This window comes from Leishmania mexicana, chromosome 20 (genome assembly GCF_000234665.1).
Source record: "Leishmania mexicana MHOM/GT/2001/U1103 complete genome, chromosome 20".
In the NCBI taxonomy this organism is placed as follows: Eukaryota; Euglenozoa; class Kinetoplastea; order Trypanosomatida; family Trypanosomatidae; genus Leishmania; species Leishmania mexicana.
Window position 1 is genome coordinate 1,863,771 of NC_018324.1, and position 20,536 is coordinate 1,884,306.

General features: G+C 58.6%; 4 protein-coding genes across 4 annotated transcripts; all 4 read right to left on the reverse strand.

Moving 5' to 3' along the window:
* Positions 1-310: 310 nt before the first annotated feature.
* On the reverse strand, positions 311-6,667 carry LMXM_36_4900 (conserved hypothetical protein; the record flags this gene model as incomplete). Its single annotated transcript, XM_003874799.1, has 1 exon — positions 311-6,667. The coding sequence occupies one exon, from the start codon at positions 6,665-6,667 to the stop codon at positions 311-313; it is 6,357 nt and encodes a 2,118-aa protein (XP_003874848.1).
* A 1,675-nt stretch (positions 6,668-8,342) lies between these two features.
* On the reverse strand, positions 8,343-9,425 carry LMXM_36_4910 (conserved hypothetical protein; the record flags this gene model as incomplete). Its single annotated transcript, XM_003874800.1, has 1 exon — positions 8,343-9,425. One exon carries the CDS (start codon positions 9,423-9,425, stop codon positions 8,343-8,345), a length of 1,083 nt encoding a protein of 360 aa, XP_003874849.1.
* A 4,757-nt stretch (positions 9,426-14,182) lies between these two features.
* Positions 14,183-16,315, reverse strand: LMXM_36_4920 (conserved hypothetical protein; the record flags this gene model as incomplete). Its single annotated transcript, XM_003874801.1, has 1 exon — positions 14,183-16,315. One exon carries the CDS (start codon positions 16,313-16,315, stop codon positions 14,183-14,185), a length of 2,133 nt encoding a protein of 710 aa, XP_003874850.1.
* Positions 16,316-18,303: 1,988 nt separating this feature from the next.
* LMXM_36_4930 (translation initiation factor 2 subunit,putative) lies at positions 18,304-19,806 on the reverse strand (the record flags this gene model as incomplete). Its single annotated transcript, XM_013064921.1, is given in 2 exon segments — positions 18,304-19,530; positions 19,534-19,806. Coding segments are annotated over 2 exon segments (1,500 nt in total).
* Positions 19,807-20,536: the final 730 nt, after the last annotated feature.

Genomic DNA, 20,536 nt, shown 5'->3' on the forward strand with positions numbered 1-20,536 from the left:
GCAGCTAGAGATGGTGCGCGTACGCGCGGGAGTCGACGTGTGCGGTGGCACAGCCGCGCACCACAACTTCGCAAAGTGCCTCCCCCCTTGTTTTTTTTGCTAAGGGTGGTGCTGTGCGCCCTTCCCTCCCCCCGTGGACGCATGCCGAGAAGCACAAGACGAGAAAACGGCACAAGAGAAGTGCGGTGAACTCAGCGGCACACCAATGGGGAAGGCGGACACCATGAGGCCCTCCATCATTTCCAGCGCACGAGCTCGCCATAGCAGAGGTTCCCGCAACCAAAAAAAAATCAAGTAAAGACTCTGCGCATCAGACCCCGCCAAACAGCTCCAGGATCTCCGCATCAGTGAGGGTGTCGAAGACCTTGTCCTGCATGTTTGCCACTCCGCCTGTCACGGGTCTGTGCATCTGGCCGGCCGCTGCAGGCGCTGATGGAGACGGCGCCAGTGCCCAGTTACCTGTCCCGTCTCTCGTCACAGCAGGTCCAGCTTTGCCGAGCGAAGAGTCGGACGCCGAGGTGTCCCGTGCCATGAGCGACTTCAGCACGGAGTAGAGGTCTTCGGGGTGGTCCATCTTCATTTTCGTCTGGCGCACGCGGCGCTGCATCTGAGCTACGTCGATGCTCCTCTCCGCTCCCCGCATAACCACGGTGGTCACAGGGTCGGCATGGTCCCGGTGCTCAGGGTGATCGGTAGCGGCGCCGCTGCTTGTGGAAGGCCACACGGCTGATGCACCACTGGCATGGCCATAAACGTCGGATCCTCCTGGCTTGCCAGAAGAACACCTGCTCTGCATGCAAACCCCACACCCCTGGTGCGACCCCATCGCCTGCGCAGCGCAGACCGTGTGGAATGCGTGGCCACACGTGTACACGGAAACTCCCGAAGGTACGAGGCCGACAGCGGCAGCAGCACCCACCTCTTCACCCGCTGGCTTCGGCAGAGGAGGCTTACTGACGTGAACGTGGCAAAAGGCACAACAGTCCGACCGTGGCACCACGCTCGTGTTTAGCATCTGATAGAGCTCACGCCCCAGCAGCATCAAGTCACGCTCTGTCGCAAGCTTGCACAGACGACTCGCCTCGAGGTCGAAGCTGAGGGTGGCCATCATATCCAAAAGAATGGGCTTGAAGGCGCGAAATGTCCCGTCCTTGTTGTCTTGCACCACCTTGTTCACGACGACGGAGATGTCGAGGGAGCGCATCATCGATTGCAAAATGCGGGAGGTGTACTGGGTGTAGACCGCGACAAGCGCTTCGACGCACCGTCTCTGCTCTCTGCTGAGGGGTGTGGACAAGTTCGCCAAGTGCTGCGGTGGCCCTGCAGCAGAGGGCAGGTGTGCCAGCGACGCTGCTGCCGCACCAGCATAGGACGCCATGGCGATGTGCACGGCAGCATCCAGCTCGCTGTTCATACCTGTGGGGTCGCTGCTTGCGAATGGCCGAGCTGGCACCGGGGGTGTGTCGAGAGTGTGCAGTCGGTCATCCTGCGCCATCATCTCGCACAAGAGCCGGCGCGGCACCATGAAGACATCAAGCAGTCGGAACCAGTACTCGGGGTGCTGCGGAGAGCCGCCGGGAACCCCGTGCGTAGCCGACGAAAAGATGTGCGAAGACACAGCTGCAAGAGGGGTGGCGGCGCCACTGGTCGACGCCCCGCGAGCGACACACTCTGCTTGATGCCTGCTGCACAGTTCCTCCCCGATGCCGACAAGGCGCCATAACTCAGTCGCGGAATCCAACGTGGCGAGTTCGAACGGCAGCGGCGGGTCATCCCTTCCACGCGTCGAGCTCCCTTTGCATCCGCGCTGCGTCGCCGCTTCACCTTCTTCGGTATCGGGTGTGTTTGCGAACAGCGGTGCAGACCCGTCAAGGTCTTGGTCGCCGTGCGCTTCAGTCGCTGCTTCCGCACCTGCAGTAAGGCGGGTCAAAACCTCTTCGCGAAGAGCAGCGAGCAGCTCGCGCATCGCCCGCAGCATCACCGTCATCGCATCTTCAATCATCATCGCCTTTTCCAGCAAGTATACGGCGGCGTCGGCGATGCGGTGCTTGCGCACGGCACGCAGCGCCAGCTGCACATCGTAGGTGACTCGATTGCCCTTTTCCTGCAGATAGCTGTACACGCGCCTCGGAGTATGTGCGCAAAGAAGCTCAATGTACGTATTCTGCAAGTTCATGTCGTTTGCTACCGCCTGGTCGCCTTGGGTCACCAGCTCATCGAGGTAGTCCATGAAGGCGGCGCTAGACCCGCGAAGTAGCTTCATCACCTCGCGTTGGTTCGACGGCAAGTAATCGAAGATGAACTGCGCAAGCGCCGTCGCGTCAATGCGGACGAGCAACTCCACCTGACTCATCACCGCTCGCTGGAGGGCCTTGATGGCGGCATCGATAGGAGCCGTGGCTGTGGCGGTTACGGTGGGCGAGATCAGCCACGATTCCGTACGGAAGTGTTGCTCGACGTCGTCGCCAAAGCCGCCGCCCACATCAGACGTGGCCGATCCGGCCATAAGCGACATGGCGCCGCGATCGCTGTCCAGCACGCTGCTTCCAAGGCCTTGGATCCGACTGGACTCTTGCTGAGCGCGGTTTATTGTTTGCGTCCTCACGTCTTGCAAGTGCTGCATCTCGCCACGGAGCATCTTGAACACGTCATGCTGTAGCTGCGCATCCACGCAGTTTTGCTTAGGGTCCGTGTAGCACGCAATCGCCTCTGCATACCGCTGCTCCTTGCAAAGGAGGGCGGCTAGGCAGCGCGCCATGCGAAGCCGCGTGAAGTCTGCCTGAAAGACAGCGACACGATATGGTGGAAGCAGGTCGGGGGCGAGGATGCGGAGCAGGTGCTCCTGTAATTCTTGCCGCTCCTCGACTCTCTCGGCGCCCTGAAACGCGAAGAGCAGGTCTTGGATGGCCAGGTCCAGCCACACGTCAAGACGCACAGGCGGACGGTCCAGTTCGTCGCTGGCTAGCTCCTCGGCGTCGATGGAGAGGAAAAGCTCATTGAAGATGGCGGCCCCGGCGAGGAAGGTGTGGACAGCGATGTACGGCGGGAAGGGGCGCTGCGCCAGCTCTGTCGCCCTCAGCGTCCGCAGGGTCGGGAGGCGGTTCAACGATTCATCGTCAATGCGGAAAAGATCCAGCGGACCCTGCCGTTGGCCGCTCGCCGACAACAGGTCGCTCTCCGCTGCATGGCGCGGCCGGGTGCGTGTGCCTCCAGTCAAGATGAAATACACGCTAGACACAAACTGGGTGCGAGAGAGTCCATCAGCGCCGCCCCACGGACTACACGGACCTTCGTCGGAGAGGGCGAACAGGAGCACACGCATGGCATGTTCCGGCTGCCGTCGCAAGAAACGGAGAAGGTTGTGCTCCCCACCGCCAACGGCACTGCTGTCTACGTTCCTGCCGCCGCTGGAGGCTCTCCGCAGAAGATACTCGAGAATTGCCTTCTTGGCAGGACGCTGTTCAGCGATGGCAAGAGAAGCCCCTGGGAGGAAGCTGACACCCTTCAAGGTGCACTCGACGAAGTCCACAGCCACCGAGGCGGCGTCGGGTGAGTCGAAGGGACTTGGACACTTCGGTACCCGTGGCGCACAAACGTCTGTGCCACGGCCATTCCCGTGAAGGCACTCGTCTGCTTTCTGCTCCTCGTCCAACGCGTACGCCAGGGCATCGACGTAGAGCTGCTGCCGCAGCGACAAGACGGCCACAGTTAGGCGCACCAAACCATGCTCTTGCGCAAGCCGCAGCAAACTAGAAGCGCCCGAGTCGAGGTACATGAGGGCGAGCTCCACACGGTCCCTGCCGTTTATCTTCGCGGCTGAATCCGCATCCTGACCCGCGTCGAGCACGTCGTCCCGCGCTTCCTTTCCCTCGTGTGGTGCTCGCGGTCGCACTCCTAGCGCCACCTCCACCGCAGCGAGTTCAGCATCATCGAGGAACAGATAAATAAATCGCTCCATCAGCGTCTCGGGCATGTACGTGATGATGCCGTGCCGCATACATTGCTCTAGCACATACAGCAGGTGCGAAAGCAGCCCCCGCTGCTGAAGCGCGAGGGCGACAGGGCCATACAGCAAGTTTAATCCGTCGACGGCGCTGCAGTAGGATGCAATCTGCTGCAGCACATCGAGAAGGAACTCGGTCCCGCTAATAGGGTCACTGCTTCCTGCCGACTGCTTTGGCTGTCCGCCACTGCTCTTGCCTGTCGCCTCTGTAGTCGGCAACAGAGCGAGACGGCTCTCTACGTATGCGATGAGGATGCGCTCCATGAACTGATGCAGTTCGCGGCGGCATTTCGCGGCTTTGCTGCTGAAGCCGACGGTGGAGAGCGCCACTTCCTCGACAAACCCTTTCGCGAGGTCCAGCGCCTGGGTGTACTTGCGGTGCGCTAGAAGTGAGGACAGCCTCTCTCGCCAAGAACGCAGCGAGATGCCGTAGGTGTGTTCTTTCCCCATCAGCAAAGCCGCGGCGCGGTTCGATGCAGCGGTCCCGTGGTAGTTGACGCCACACAGACGGCTTGCAAACCCGACGTACTCGAGAGAGACAAAGTGGTGCCGCTCCACCATAACCGCCACGGATGCGTCCATGAGCTGAGCGTGGTTGTTTTGGTCGCACAGAAGCACGCTGCATCCCGCCAACGGAACCATCTGCACCAGCGGTGCCGACACCCGGAGCAGGGCAAGACGCTCCAGGCCTTCTAGCATCGGCTCTGCCGCTGCCGTCTTCCTGCTCTCGCTCAGCTCCGGGACGCGCAGATTCATTAACAGCAGCTCTACCTCGGTATTCCACGAGACGCACAGCAGCAGCCGCGGCGTCGACGTCCCTACCTCCATCACGACAAAGCGAACGAGCTCGTTGCCGAGCGCCGACGAGGGTGGATGACTATGGCGCGCCACACCTGTGACAGTGCCCTGCAATCCTGTCTCTACAACGCACACCAGCACCGCGTCATTGCTCACCGTGGCGACAAAGTGTTTACCAGCGATGGTGGGCCACGTCGTCCGCGAGATGCCTGCCGCGGTGACCGCTGCCGGTGGAAGCGGTGGGGGTGTGCATAGCCACGGCGCGTTGACCTCGGCATCGCTTTCCTCTCCATTGCTGGACGGCATGTGCTGCTTCATCGTTGCCAGATTCGCCATGTAGAAGCTGCTAGGACACGGCAGCGTATCAATGTCACTGATCGGCGCTGCCGCTGAGGCGGAGGTGACTGAGGTGGCGCGCAGCATGTACTTCGCCATGACTTTCCAAAACTGAAAAAACCTCACGGCACCGCTGCTATCCAAGACGAGAATGCGTGTCGGGTCGCGATGCAGGTGCATCACGCGCAGCACCGGCACCCTGCTCTCATCGGACACGACTCGCAGAGGAGAGAGCGTGTGCAGCGACCAAAGAACAAACATGCCCCTTGCGTGACCGGTGGCCGCCGTTCGCCCATCACATGTCTCATCGGGTCCACCAAGAGCAGGGGTAGAGGTGCAGAGTGACAGGGAGACGACGGCGCCACGGACGTTCACCACGCTCGCCTCCACGGAACCGCATATACCAAGCACGGTCCATCGGTGATCGAAGAGGACAACGACGCCGAGCGATGTGCCCATGGCGCAGCTGAGCGACTGCGACGGAGTGTGAGCCGCCGGTGAAGCGGCGCTTGAGTGCGTCGGCGCCTTGGCACTTATATCGAATGACTCTGCAACGGCCACGCACGTCGGTTCCCCGGCCGCTTTGCGCAGGTCCGCCAGTTTGCGGCGAAGCGCTATGTGCTCGTGCACGTGCAGTACCAGCTCACCACGTTGAGTTTCGCACAGTACGGTCGATGAGGTCAGCTGTTTCGCCTGCTCCAGCACCAGGTTCACCTCATCGATCTCCTCATCGCTATCCGCGGACGTTGCCGAAGCTTCAGCCGCCGCCGCAGACGACGCTTCGTCCAGCAGATCACCACTTACGCTGGACTGCTGACCGTCCACAGCAGCGAAAATGGCGTCGAGGATGTCCTGCTCCTCTTTCAGAACCGCCGTCTTGGAAGATGTGGGTGGAGGGACGGCGCGCCTTCGCTTTGACGAACTGGCACCTTTGCCAGTGTGAGTGGAAGAATGTACAGACGAGGCAGCCGGAGAAGTGGCGGCCGGTTCGCTTGCCGACACTTTCGGTAGGCTAGAGGTGGAATCGCCATTTGCAGTGGCTGTTGCTGCTGGTACCCGTGTGCCTGTCTCCCTGCTTCCCAACAGATTATCGGCCTCGTCGGGCCTTTTGTCTGAGTCGCCGGTGGCCAGCTCCTCCTGGGCGGCAGTGGAGATGAATGGTGCGGCACCGGCGGTGATGTTCACCAACTCCTGCAGCAGCAGCGCCTCCTCGTCCGCTGCCAGAGTGTACGAGGTACCGTGACGCGAGAAGAAGGACGAGTTTTCGACCGGTGCATCATTTACGTGGTTCGAGGTCTGAGGAGACATCGATAGTAGCGGGAACGCGGCGAGTTGAGGCAGTCGGCGCAGTGCATCTTCGACAATGAGCCTCTCCTCCTCTTTGGATGTCTCTGTGCTCCCCACAGAGCACTGGCTGTCATTTTGAGTTTCGGGGAGTGCACCAGACGACGTGGCAAAGACGGAGGCGCAGTTTTCCCCTGGGTGTGGGCGCCGCCCTCGGTGAACCCCTCCGTCGCCAGAGACGTTCATTAGAGAGACGTCGCTGGCAACTGAGACGGGTGAGACAAGAAACGACTGGAACGGAAAAAAAAGAGTGGCGTTAGGTGTATCGCATGAAGCGAAGGGAGGGTGGTGGGGGCGGGGCAGTGTAAGACTGTGCGATAAGCTACTGCGCAGCAGTCAAGAAGCGGGATACACCTTGCCACAAAGGCGTGACAATACCAAGGAGCACTTGAGCGGCCGACGCGACCACTACCACATACTGTGCGTGGGCGGCGGTGCAGAACGCCACCAAGCGTAGCGAGTGCAAGACGGCCGTGCCGTTACTCCTGGAGCGCGCCAGAGATTCCCTCGCCGAACGTATGATGGTGTACGTGTAAGTGTGTGCGTGTGTCTGGGGATGGTGGTGGTGGTGTGTGGGGGGGGGGGGATATGTCTCTCGCTAGGCCGTGAGCAACGACTATTCATGCAAAAGGCGGGGCAGCGTCATGAGAATACAGGTTGTAGGAGAGGCAAAAGAAGGACACCGAGAAAGTGGCCATTGACACTGGAACCCCTTTCGCTAATCCAGGCGTGGTTCGTGGCTTCAATCGCAGCCCATCGCCTGTGGAAGATAACGCACGTTCTGTACGGGGCCCTCGTGGGGGCTGAGAGGAACGCATTTTGCGCCACTGGGACGAGCCGGTATCGATGCGTCCGTGGGGAAGGATCAGCACGAGTCATCCCTGCATCACCACTGGTCAACGCGCAACAACACACAAACACACACAGAAAAACACGCGAAGACGGGGAAGGAAATTAAAATGATGCAGTGGGGGAAGCGGCTGCAACCACGTTCTTCCTGCCCACGGACTGTATCTTTATTCTTGTGTCGTTGTTGGTTGGTTTTACTGCCAAAGGCAAGGTGATGCTATACATGTACAAGGCAACAGAGGAAGGGAAGAGATATACAGTCTCACATGGACGCACACACACGCTCACGACAACGGAACAAGAGGACGCAGGGGGAAACAAACAAATAAAAAAAAGCATTGCCCACACCCGAGGAGAGGCGGAAGGCGAAAGAGAAATGCATAAAAAGGCGGCTTCACCGGAGCGAAAAGACGGTGCCCACATGGCGGGGACGAATCAGTGCAGGAACAACGCTGGTACACGTAGACACGAGCACACACGCACACACACACACAGAGACGCAGGGTCAGCTCGGAGGGGGAGAGAGGAGACACGCTGGCATGCTTGGGCTTCTCCCTCGTTAGAGATGTACATGAAGAGAGTAAGCGCCCCTGTATGTGTGAGGAAGAAGTGGATACAGAGAGAGGGAGAGAGCGCATGATGAGAAGGGAGGGCTCCGCTCACAGACAGGGGTAGGGTACCATCCGGCACGCGTGTCAGCCAACGGCGTGGCATACAGTCTCACGAATCGAAATGAGGACAGAGAAAAACCCGACGAGCCGAAGAAGGGGAGTTGAGAGATTCGGCGCAACATGTCACATTCCAGCAGCGGCACCGCACCCACACCGCACGCTACATCTCGTGAGCCGCCGTGCCGTGTGGGTGCGGTGGCCACGGCGTGTGTCTCAATCGGCATCTCGTCAGGTGGGGGCTACGGTGGCGCAACGTTATAGAAACACCGATGGGTAAACAGAAAACGCTCACGGACGCAGTGGTACACCGCCTTTTTCTCCATTGACACACCGAGTCGCGTCTAAATGCCAGCTTCGTCCAGGTGCGTCATGCGGTAGGTCTGCTTCGCCATGATCTGATCCATCAGATCCTTGCGGTACTGCTGGCGGCGTTCCGCGTTCTGCAGCCGCTCCTCCTCCAGCACGAGGCGGTAGGACTGAGCCGCCAACTCGTTACGCTGACGCGTCATCTCCATAGACTCGTCGTAATTGTGCGTACGGCGGAATTCCTTATCGCGGGCGATGCAGTCCTCAAATTCCTGCCGGAACTGCTCCTTCTTGCGCTGCGCTGCCTCCTGCTCTTCCTTGGTAAGACGACGGTTGCGCTCCTCCATTGCGGCTACCTCCTCGTAGTGTTTTGCTTCGGAGGCGTGCTTGTTCTTCAAAACTTCATTGTGGAACTGCTCATTTTGCAAACGGAGCATGAGCGTGACGTTCTTTTGCCGGCGTTCGTCCATTTCTGCGCGGTGGCGATCGTTCTCGTTTACGAGTTCCTGCAGCTGTCGGTCACGCGCCTCCTTTGCCTGCTGCTCCGCCCTCCTGGCTGCCAGCTCGCGCTTGTTTGACTCCTTCATGCGCTGCATGTACTGGCGCTCCTCCTCCATCGCCTGGGCGTGCACCTCGGCCACCTTGCGGTCCTCCTCCTCGTTCAACTTCCGCAGTGCCTCCATCTGGTGGGCTTCATCGTCGTGCATCTGCTTCAAAGTCGCTTGGCGAATCGCCAGCTGGTGCTTTGCGTCCTGCTCGTATAGGCGGTTGTATGCACGCTTCTTCGCTGCTTCTTCCTCCTTCTCCAGTTTGTAGGTGTTCTCCGCTGGCTGGCCTTTGCCCGAGGCACGCATCGAACGCAAAACGCTGCCAGGAAGCGGGCGACCAGAGTTGGTACCTGCGGCGTTGTAGCTGTCAGCAGCCTTCCTGCGCGTCTCAGCCCATTCCGCATGCTTCACACGCTTCTCCTCTTGGCGAATGGTAGCAATGCGCAGATCTTCCTCCTCAAGTTGCTTTCTCGTCGGCGTGTACTGCGACACGCGGAGGCGGTTCATCTCAACGAGGAAGTTGCGGCGCGTCATGGCAGCCGGTCCAGACTCGACGGGTGGGAGCGGCATGATGGCCAAAGAAGTGTATCTGCTGCTGCTGCTGTGTGTGTGGAGGGGGGGAGGGTGTGTATGCCTTACGTGAAGGCTTGTAGAGGTTTGTGGAATGGGCGCAGAAGATTGAAAGAGAGAGAGAAAGCGCTACCCTGGCAGATTGAAGTTCTCTACAGCGAGACAATACTTACTCACAGTACTTGTTGAGCTGCGCGTATCAAGTGGTGGCACGGTGTGTATGGGTGTGTGTGTGTGTGTGCGTGCGTGCGGGGATTTATGTATCTGCTGGATGGAGTCGAGAAAGAGGCGGAGAGGCGTAGCACACATGGATCCGCACCTCGTGCGAATGGCATGCAGACGGTATGCGAAACGCTGTGCATCTAGTGCAGAGTCGCTCTCTATATCTCTATGCCGAATAGGGAGTGACCACCAATGGCAGATACCGCATCAGGTTTTCTGTTGTTGTTTCAGCAGAGTGTGACCGGTGGAAACGCGGCGGAGGCACCTGCGTGCGTTGTGTGTACAAGCCGCGGAGCCTCAGGCAATGCGTCTCCGCAAAGATGCGCGCACAGCCACACCTCAACAACGACGGATGCCGCCATCGTCTCTCGCTTTGGTGGGCTTTGCAGCACGAGAAAATGAGCTGAAAAACATGTGAGGGAGGGCGAGGGGGCGGAAAGGACGACAGAGAAGCTCTGCGCCACCAGAAGCGAACCAGCACAAAAAAACGCACTGAACAAGTCTCCTTGCTGCACAGAGAAAAAGAGAGAGCAGGTTTACGCCATCTGCATGGCCGAGTGTGCGCCGCAGCGGGGCACTCTCCCTTTCTACCTCACACGATGCAGACACTTCATCCATCGGGTACACCAAGGAAGTTCGCAGCGCCATCGCGTGTGCGACGACGGCACCGCGCCAAGCAAACCCACGTGTGCGGTGGCGGCATGCACGGCGCGGATGTGCCGCACCTCTTATCATCTCAAACACTTGAGCTCAGGGCAGTGCCACAACTCGATGGCACACACGGTGTTGATATCATCCAAGGCAATCAGCCGGCACACTCCGTACGCCGTTGGCATGAGCGAGTGCGGCGGGATGCTGCGCGGAGACTTGCTCGAGTACAAACCTGAGCTGTCGCTTGTGGAAAAAGGGGTGGGTTTTGGTGATGCCGTGATGGGTCGCCGAAGACAGTTGCGAGTTTGTTGCCGCGATCCGCCGCAGCTGCTTCAGGATTCTCGCGAAGACTGCATGTATGCACAGTACAATCTGAGGCTCCCCGCACTCGGCCAAGTATCAAGCTACCACGCTACTGAGGGTCTAGAGCTTCAGAGAAGTGCTTCTCGTCATCGCTCGCGCCGTCCTCCCCCTCCCTGGCGAGTCCACCGTAGGGGACGGAACGCTTACCACATCACGAAGACGCTCCACTGGGCGCATGTACTTTTTCTCGCAGGTGCCGCCAAACTGCTTGAAACGGATCGGCAAAGCTTCAAGTTCACAGAAAAAAAGTCATTCTGGCTTGCCATTGTCACGGAGGACACAAGGTATGTGCCGATGCCAAGCCTCCCCATACGTGTCATCTTGACTGCAACGTTGAATGAAGTGCACGTTCCGGATACTGCACTGCTGCTCCAAGTAGCCCCGCTACATCACCGCGACCCAGGCGTTGTTCAGCGGCGTCGAGTTGTAATGCGGGGAGAGGCAGAGAATCAGAGGGTCCTCAGCTTGCGTGCGAGTCGCCTCGCCAGTAGAGTCTTTGGCCTTCTCACTGTCGTTGTAGCAGGGTCGCAGCCGCCCAAGTGCCGCAGCAATGCTGTTATGAGCGTGGTAACGACCCACCTCTACCTGCGCAGGTATGTCAGCGTCGGCACTCCGCACTCGCTCTCGTATTCAACGCTGGAGTCGTCGAACGAGCAGTCGCCTCGTCCTAATCGCTGACGCGGCCCCCGACCCTCCACCCTCCCACACACACATACAAGCATCTTCCTGCCAATCCAACGTCGCTACACGGCTCTCTTGCGGTGTTACTGAGTCACGGCGTTCCTCACGCCAATGCGCCATGATCCACGTGCGGTGGTACGACTTTCTCGCCTTCCTGAGTTGCAATAAAAGAATATAAGCGTACCTGATTGGCCGCCAAAGCCGCATCGGCACGAGGTCCACGGGGCGGCAGTTTGAGAGGTACGCATCGAGGAAGCGCCACACATGCCACGCACCGCGGCATTCCAGGGGGGCCCCTTCAGTCACGAACAGCATGGCCTACTGTGTACCTGTGTTGTGGAGCTTGCCCAAGACGAGCGAGATCGACACATCCTTGCACTCGCGGCAGACGTCCCAACTCTTTCCGATGAAGCCGATCGCGGCAGTGGAGACGCAGTGCACTCGCACGTGGGTGATGATCCAGTTGGCAGCAGTCCACCAGTGAAGAGGGGAAAGTCGGAGTGAGGATGGCGCAGGGGGAGGGGGGGGCACAACGCAGACAAGTAAGTGTGTAGCGAAGATATGAAAAGAGCAGCGACATGTGATGCTAATACAGCTGCGTGTTTGCGTGCGCACAGATGAATGTTGTTTGGCGCCCCTTTGTGCGTCCGTGGATGTTGCGTGTTGAACTCGGTGAAGCAGGCAACCACCAAGAGAGGAGAGAGGGAGCAGAGACCAAGGAAAACGCACACACACAAGAGCCTTCTCGATCCGTAACTGAGGCAAAGTAGCGAAACAGGTGAGCCAATGCCACATTCGATAAAAGGAAAAACGATGAACGACAACGGCAGCCATGAGGATGAGGACACACTCCCAAGGAGTGACAGAAGCAACCGCCTTTCCTTTTTTTTTGAGAGTCTGTGCTCACGCAGTCTCTACGCAGTCATGAGTTGATACAACGCTTCTGAAAGCAGCCCGTGCAGTCGACAGAAAGAGAAGGAAATGGGGAAAAGAAGATGCAAGGAACAGGTGAGCACGCCGTCAACAGCATCTCGTGTCTCGCTTGCGCTGCACATGGCAGCATTGAGGCCATCGTTGAATTCATCCATGAGAAGTCCTAGAGCCGGAGGGCGAGAAAACCTGCGCGACTGCGTGAACGACAGAGAGAGTTGTATACACTTGAGCATGCGCTTTGTTTCGAAGCGCGTTTGCGCGGTGTTTTCATTTTGCTCAGCTCGGTTGAATATGTTGTGTGTATGCGTCTTCCTCCGCATCCCATCCTCGCGCGCGGTGAACAAGACCGACACCAACCTCACCAGGCGTGGCTGTCTTGGTCATCTCCCTCTAGTAGTCTATCTAACTCGACAAGTGAAAAAAAAGAAAACAATGGCTACCGAAACACGATCAACGACGATCTATCGCCTCTACACCACCACCACACACACACAAACACACACATGCACGCATTCACAGCACATTTTGGCACGTCCGCCTCGGCATCAACAGCAAAGATAATATATAAACGGGTGAATGCAACCGAAAGAACAAGTACGCACGAGAGAGACTCAGAGAGACTACCCAGTACCGCAACAGGCGACCTCCACATCTCGACGATGACAGAGAGGGAAGAAGAGAGGCGTACGTGCTACCGTGCTGTGGCCTCCAAGTCACAGAGAAGAGTTCCACAGCCGAGAAGAAGGATCTGGAGAGCGAGAAAGAAACGTGCGCACACACGCGCCAAAAGTGGAGACGACTGAGTAGAGAACGGAGTGGAGCAAGAAGGGAAGATGCGGGCGTGGGAGGGGGTGCATGAAAAGAAAAAGGCAGCAAGCAAGACAAGCGCAAAACAGCAGCCACAGAATAAAAAAACGACAACAAGTCGCGCCGACCGGCCCGCATTCATGTGCGATGAAGCGCAAAATAGAAAAAGAGATTAAAACAGCAAGTAAGATACCGTGGCGGTCCTCAACGATAGTCGAGAGAAGAGGGGAGTGGAGTGAGATGCGTGTGTCTGCGTGGGGGAGGGATGGGAAGTGGACGGAGGGTTGCACATGCACGCCTATGCACCTGAGGCATGAAATCTTCAGGGTACAACTAGCAAAGGCTAAGTGAAACAACATGCGCACACGCGAATCGAGTAGAGAACAGAAAAAAACGGACGATTGTGGCTGGCTCAAGGGCAATCACCGCAAAGCGACCCAAAGGAGACAATGTTACTTAGCAAAGTAAATAATAAAAGAACTGCAGCAGTGAGACAGAGAGAAAAAATCGGTGCGGCACTGGAGTACGCCCACGTCTTGAGTGTTGGCTGCCTCAGAAATCGTCTCTGCCCCGCCCCCACATCCTGTCGTTACCCATTCGCATTCCCCCCCTCCGCCCCCGTCCGGTGTATTCTCAAATCGTCTCGCCCCTGCTCTCACCTGCATCTGGCAGACACAGCGCGCCAATGGGATACGTCTAAACACACACACACACGAGACAGTGCGGGACATCGCCGGGTGCATCACTAGGGAAGGGGACGGGCGGGAGGAAAAGCCCTGGAGGCCAAGACATATGTGCACCGCGGCACATCAGCGCAATATTCCGTAACGGGTGAAGAAGGTGGACGAAGACTCCGGACTGCACAAGATGCCGTGTGTGCACGGAGCGTGAGGAGAGGGGGGTGGCTGTGAGGAACAGGTTTTCTGACCGGTGCTGACATGGAGTGCAGCAGAGAAAAAATGAGACCACGTGAAGTCAAGAGTGAGGAAAAGGGTGGGGGGACGGCGTACTCTCCTCGCCAGACCCTACAGCTGAACGGCAAGACCGTTCACTGATGCCGTCCCATTCCCGCTCTCACACATAGCGCGCAGTTGTGTCCACTACACTTCCAACCTCTCCAGTCCCTCTAAGGCCTCATCGATCTCAACCCACCGCTGGTGCTTGCCGGCATTGCGCAGAAACAGCCTCTTTTGAATAATACGCAGGAACACAACACGCCTGCTCGCATCGAGGCGGTTGTACAACACATACTCGCCGGATGTGGCCGTGACAGTTCGAAAGCGCCAAGGAGACTGGCGGTGCTTCTCGTAATGCGCATTCAAATGACGACCCAGGGCAACATCGATGCCGTCCCAGTGCCGGCTATGGTATCGCGGCGGCTGTGTGGCTTCCAAGGGTGTGCTCGTACTCTTCCACACGACGCGTGGGCCTGTCTTCTTGCGATGCTCAGCAACCACCTTTTCTTCCATCGGCGTCGCCTTCGCTGGGTGGATCATGCCGTCGCGCAGGTAAAAGACGCGGCCGCCGCCATCGCTGTCCTCACCACCACTACGGCGCCTCTCCGATGGCGCCGCATCGGACACGTCTGTGCCCCGTGCCTCAGTCCTGTCCTCTGGTGTCTCGGCTGGCTGTGCAACGGCGGTGCTCGGCGCCGCTGCCGTCAGCGCCTCGTCGCTGTTGGTGGGAGTCAACTGCGCGCTCGTCTGTGACACTTGCCCCACAGACGCGTTTGCCGGCAAGAAGTGCTCTCCGACATCTGTCGGTGCCGACAACACCCCTGGCTCTGTCGTGCCTTCGATGGCGCAAGTGCGCGGCGGAGGCATACACGCCAGAGACGCCGACACCCTCAGCGGTGTTTGGTCAGAAGGCAGCGTAGATGCTGATGTCGCCGCGGCCTTATCTTCGCCACCTTTGTCGTTCAACTTATCCGTGTCGCACACCGCTGCTGTGTCGGGGACAGTGCAGCGCACCAGTCCCTCGACTGCCACATCGGGAGAGCCTAACTCGTGTTGTGTGAACGCACTCTCACCCGCGCATGGTGATTCCTGTGTAGGAGGCGTGGCGAAGTCGTGGCACTCGTCGCACGAACGCACAGTCGGCGACGTGGTGGTGGGTACAGGGACTGTCTTGTTCGATGGCCAGTCCACCGGGTCATCGTGGCGCGCGACGGGGTTGGACATGCCCTCATCGGCCTCTGCCTCTTGCACGATGCGGTCCAGATCAAGCCGGGTAAGGCGGTTTTGCTGTTGCTCAATTTCGTGCTCGTACATAATAATGTTTGGCGCGTCCTTGATGGTGCCACCGCTGTAGGCGATGCGCGCTATTGACATCACGCATGTCACCACCTGCCGGTCGTTCTTGCCGTCTACCAGATCCGAGACGGTGAAGAGTTGCGCGTCGACAAGGTTGTAGCGCCTCTTCGCTGTCGTCAGGAATGTGGCTACGTTGTCGCGAACGAAGAAGCCTGTTGTCCGCTTCGGTAGCTTCAGGTCCTCGTCAGAGACGGGAGGGCTTTCCATCTTCTGCAGCAGCACGTGCAGTACGACACCAGAGCGCAGGGCGTCGACGAAGTTGGGCATCGACAACACATCCGCGTTGTACTTGACTCCCACCATCTTCGCCACCCACTCACGCACCTCCTCGGCGATGATTTCGTCCAGGTCCTCACGCGTCGGCGCTCCACTCAGCTTACTGGGTGGCCGGGCTAACATAAGAGAGGAGTCAGACGCCTTTTCCATCACATCGCCGCTGGTTGCCAGAAGTGTGCTGCTCGTCATGCTGGTCTCGTTCACCTGGATGTGGTGCAGCGAGCTGGCCGCTTGCCCCAGCTCTGACTCCCCCTCGAGGACCTTGCACTGTGGACTTGAGTGGTTGCCGCGCGAGGCTAGCAGAGCACGCCTATCGAGGTGCTGCACACTGTACTTCCGCTCCAGCGAGCGCAGGGCGTCGCGCTCGGTGAAACCTTTCATCTCGCTTTGCCGAATTACGCTTTCGACATCCGCATCAGTGGCGTTGGGGACGGCCTCGCGCATTCGCCTCGCCACCGTCTCTCGCTGTGGCAGTTTTTGGATCTTAAAAAGCTGATAAAGGTCGTCGAACAGCTCGGCGGGGGTCTGGCCGGCTTTTTGGGCCAGCGCAACCGAGTCCTCAACCTTGTTGACCTTAGAAAAGTCATAGATGCGAAAGATCTCCCGGAGGTCCTCCTTGTCTTGCTTTGTGAACCCTGCCGACATGGGTGACAACCACTGCAGATACAGCGAGAGGGGAAGCGGAGTGGAAGACGCGTGCACACAGACAGGTCACCTAGAAGCTGGTGTAGATCCTGTACGTTTTTTTTTTGAAGGGGGAGGGGTGAGGGAACGCACCGGTGGAAAGCAACGAGAGAGGGGGAGAGGTGGGGACGGTTGACAGGGTTTCCCTCTCTTTTCTGCGGTAGAACTGCCGCACTAGAAGCTTCCTCTTCGCAACACGGCTAGTTGCACGGGGTGTTTTGCGCTGAAGTTTCGCAACACACAAGCGCGGCTGCCAGTCAAAGGACACTGAAGAAGATGACGCACGGCGGACATAACAAATAGACACAGAGGAGCCAAGAGAGATGTAAGCGTCAAGACGAGCGTAGGTCAGTGGCGGAGAGGGTAGCAGTTGTGGAGATCGCCAACTATCCTTCCTCCGAGTCGCCTGGAAAGACGCCTCTTTCGCCAGACAGAGAGAAACAGGGGCCCCACAGTCCACGAAACAAAGTATCTCGCCAACCGGAAGAGCCGCAAAACTCATCTCGTGCGACTCGCCAACCTACGCCGCCAGCTATCTTTTTATCGCACCTCTCTCTCATTCTCACCCCTTTCACCGCCCAGCGATGTCAGCTGTCCATCACACACACGAATAAGAGCGCCGTCAAGGCCGATACAAGAGCGATACCTTTTTTTGTTGTTTGCTCGACAACTTGCCCACTCCCTCGCCCGAGCACGTCAGCAAAGCGTATGTGCGCATGCACACCCACCGCTCCCCAGCCACTGCTACACCGCGGCTCAATCCTGGTCGACTAGCGCGAAGCCGTCTGCCGCTGGCTCGGGCCACGCGTCTTGCGGGCTCCTGTCGCTCTAACTCGTCCCTTCCTAGCATACGTGCCGCGCGGCTGCCGCCACACGGACTCGGCTGGGAAATGCATGCCTTGATTCAAGCGGGCCGCGGCGAAGGGTGCTGCTCGAGCACAGACGCAACGCCGGATCGGCCGCCCTCACCAAAAAAGCAGGCGTGTCGGAAGCGCTGGCGGGGGGCGGGGGAGGGAGAGAGTGGGAGCACACCACAGCGCTAGAAGAGTTAGCGCACGGCACACCATCTGCACGCCATTCTGTCGCTCCCAGTCACCCCCGCCGCTGCAGGAATCCAAACCACGGAAAGGTGCCCGTGCGCATCTGGGCGAGGATAAACCCCAGGCATCTCGTAACCACCACATCCTCGCACTCCTGGTGCGGGACTGCCGCTGTCCAAGTAGCGCTTGTGGTGGTTACCGGTAGTGAATCTTTGTTGACGGGAGAGCACCTCAGTGTGGTATCCGAGGGTAGAGAAACCTAGTCTTTCGGGCGGAGCCAAGCAGGAGCACTGTTCCGTGTCGATGCGGAGCCACTTCTGGTGGCTTGACAGAGACAAGCGCCGACGGGGTGCGGAGTTCAGAGCAATGTATCGGTGCTGCTCTCGGCGGTCAGGCACTGGATCGTGTGGCGTCGAAGCGGTCTGTAGCAGTGAGTGCATCTGTGCTGTGCAAATAGCTGGCAAACTGTCAACCCATTCGGAAGGTATCTCTCACCTGGTCCTCTCACTGCACCGCGGTGTGGGCAGCCTGAGTGCGTCACCCCGAGATGGGTGGCGCACCACGTTGCGACCGGCAGAATGGGAACGGCTGTGAGGCGACCTGCGGAGCGGGTGGCCAGAGTTCGAGGCAGGGGAGTCCTTTGCCCACATGACCGGGTCGGCGCACCGTTGTAGCGCGTGTAAGTCTAGCGCTGATTCGCACCACGCGAATGAGGCGGTGCTGGTGGGGGGGGGGGGCATGTCACAGGACTGGTGGACGGTAGAGTGGGATGTAAGCTAACGTTGCGTCACAGAAAATGAGCACGTGGGAGCTGGAAAAAATGGGGAAAACGCTTGTGTGACTCGCCGAGAGCAACTAGAGCGCTCTTCACGACGCCACCGATTCGTCATTCCACACCCCTGCACCTCTTCATGGCTGGGCGATGATGGACGCAATGTCGTAGTACGGGGCGCTTGTCGCGGGTGCCTGTACACCCTTTTCCGTGATGATCCCGCCAGTGATCAGTTCACCTGGCGTGATGTCGAAGACAGGGTTCCAGATGGACAAGTGTGGTCCATCCGCCACAACGCGCTGCTTTGTCACCATGTTCGTTGTGATTTCCGTCGGCTCGCGCTCTTCAATCTCGACGTGGTTGCCGCTAGCGGTCTTTGCGTCCAGCGTCGTGGTAGGAGCGGCGACATACAGCTTCACCCCGTGAAACATGGCCGACACCGCTAAGTTGTACGTACCGATCTTGTTCGCCGTGTCTCCGTTCTGGCAAATGCGGTCGGCACCAACGACGATGGCGTCGATCTTGTTATTCTTCATCAGTGACGAGGCCGCGCCGTCGCAGATGAGCGTGCACGGGATGCCCTCCTGCACACACTCGTACACTGTGAGTCGAGCACCCTGGTTCCACGGCCGAGTCTCACACGCATACACCTTCTCGAGGTTGCCGTCGTAGAAGAGTTGGCGCACGACGCCGAGTGCCGTGCCGTAGCGTGACGTTGCGAGGGCGCCGGTGTTACAGATGGTGAGAATGCTCACCTTGTCGCGGCCTTCGGCCTTGGCAGCAGCAAAAATATGCGCTGCGCCGTGCTGCATAATGCCCTCGTTAAAGGCCACATCCTTTGTGTACACCGCCTCCGCCAGCTCTACGAAGGCCTGCGCCACCTCGGCAGCCGCCTTCGTCAGGTCAAGTTTATCCACCTGCGCCTTAAGGTCGCGCAGGCAGTTGAAGAGGTTCACGGCGGTCGGTCTGCTAGTCATCACAAAGTCACAGCTCGTCAGTAGGAAGGTCTGCACCTCACCACCGCTCTTGAGCTCGCCGTTGGCAACTTTTCTCTGGGTCGCCACGGCAATGCCGAGTGCGGCGCTGACAGCGATTGCCGGAGCGCCACGGACGCGCATCTCCTTGATGGCCGACCAAATATCTTCCACGGTGAGGACATCGTCGAATACGGTCTCGAGAGGCAGCTTCCGCTGATCCAGCAGGCGCAGAGAACCAGGCGTGTACTTGATCGACTCCAGCGTGGCGTGATGCGGTTTGGACATCATGACCGTCGATAGTTCCAAGAGGGATGGATTGAGAGGGGTGGAGGGGGTGGTGCAGGCAGCGGGAGAGAAACCCTTCTGGAGAGGCGGCGGGGTGAGAATTCAAGAGCGATTTCTTACTCTGTATGGGTAGGTTTCTTTGCGCGCTTCTCTCAGTTTGGCGTGTGCGGCGCTTGTCTTGTGGTTGGGTTGGGTTGTAAGGAGGAGAGGGTCAATGGTAGCGCGGGACTTCGGTGGATGACAGAACACAAAAACGCCAAAGTGAAGACAGGAGAGGCAGAAAGGAGTGGAGATAAAAGACAACGGCGTCGCGCACGGGAGGCATGGCGCGTCTACCGGGAGTCCCTCCCTCCCCCCACCCCTAAAAGAAAAGCGCATGAGCAGAGAGTACCGCGCCTCCCATGCTTTACATCGATCCACCGTACTCGCGGTGCGAATGGCGAGGCAGTCGAGCCACGGACTGTTTTTTTTTCTTTCTTGCTTTCTTCTTCGTGCGCTGTGACACAGTTTGCCGTGCGAGCGTAGCAGCACCGCTGCAGTAAGAGGGGAAAAAAAGAAATGACTGCTCACATGATAAACAAGCTTCCATAGCTAAGTGGGCCCTGCAGACTAAAACACACGAGCTCGAAACAACAACCACGAGGTATCAGTGCGCAAAAAAAAAGTTTCTTTTTTTTGAATGTTTTTATTATTTTCCCGGGTCGCCTCGGTCGGGTGGTAGGCGGTTTACCCTCGGCAGCCAATGCACGCGAGAACGGCAATCTTGGGCAAACGGAGTTGGAGCGCGGCTTATCCCGCTTCACTGCTACGTACGGCAGCATCACCGTAATTATGGCCACAAAGGCGATCATTGCGGCCAGCGCCACGGCAAAAAGTGAGGATTCTGTCGCTGATGAATACGAGAGCTGCAATAAAGCCGTGTGCAGCGAGCATATACGTGCGCTGACGCTCCCGCGAACCTCTTCCAGTAGCCCTTGCATAGGATTACTCATGCGACGATGGACAGTATTACACGCCCGACGAGACACAGATGCCAAAGTCGATGATGCGTTCATTAAACGAAACAAGCGGGCATAGCAAGGCATTCTCGCCCTCCTGCTTTCCGCTA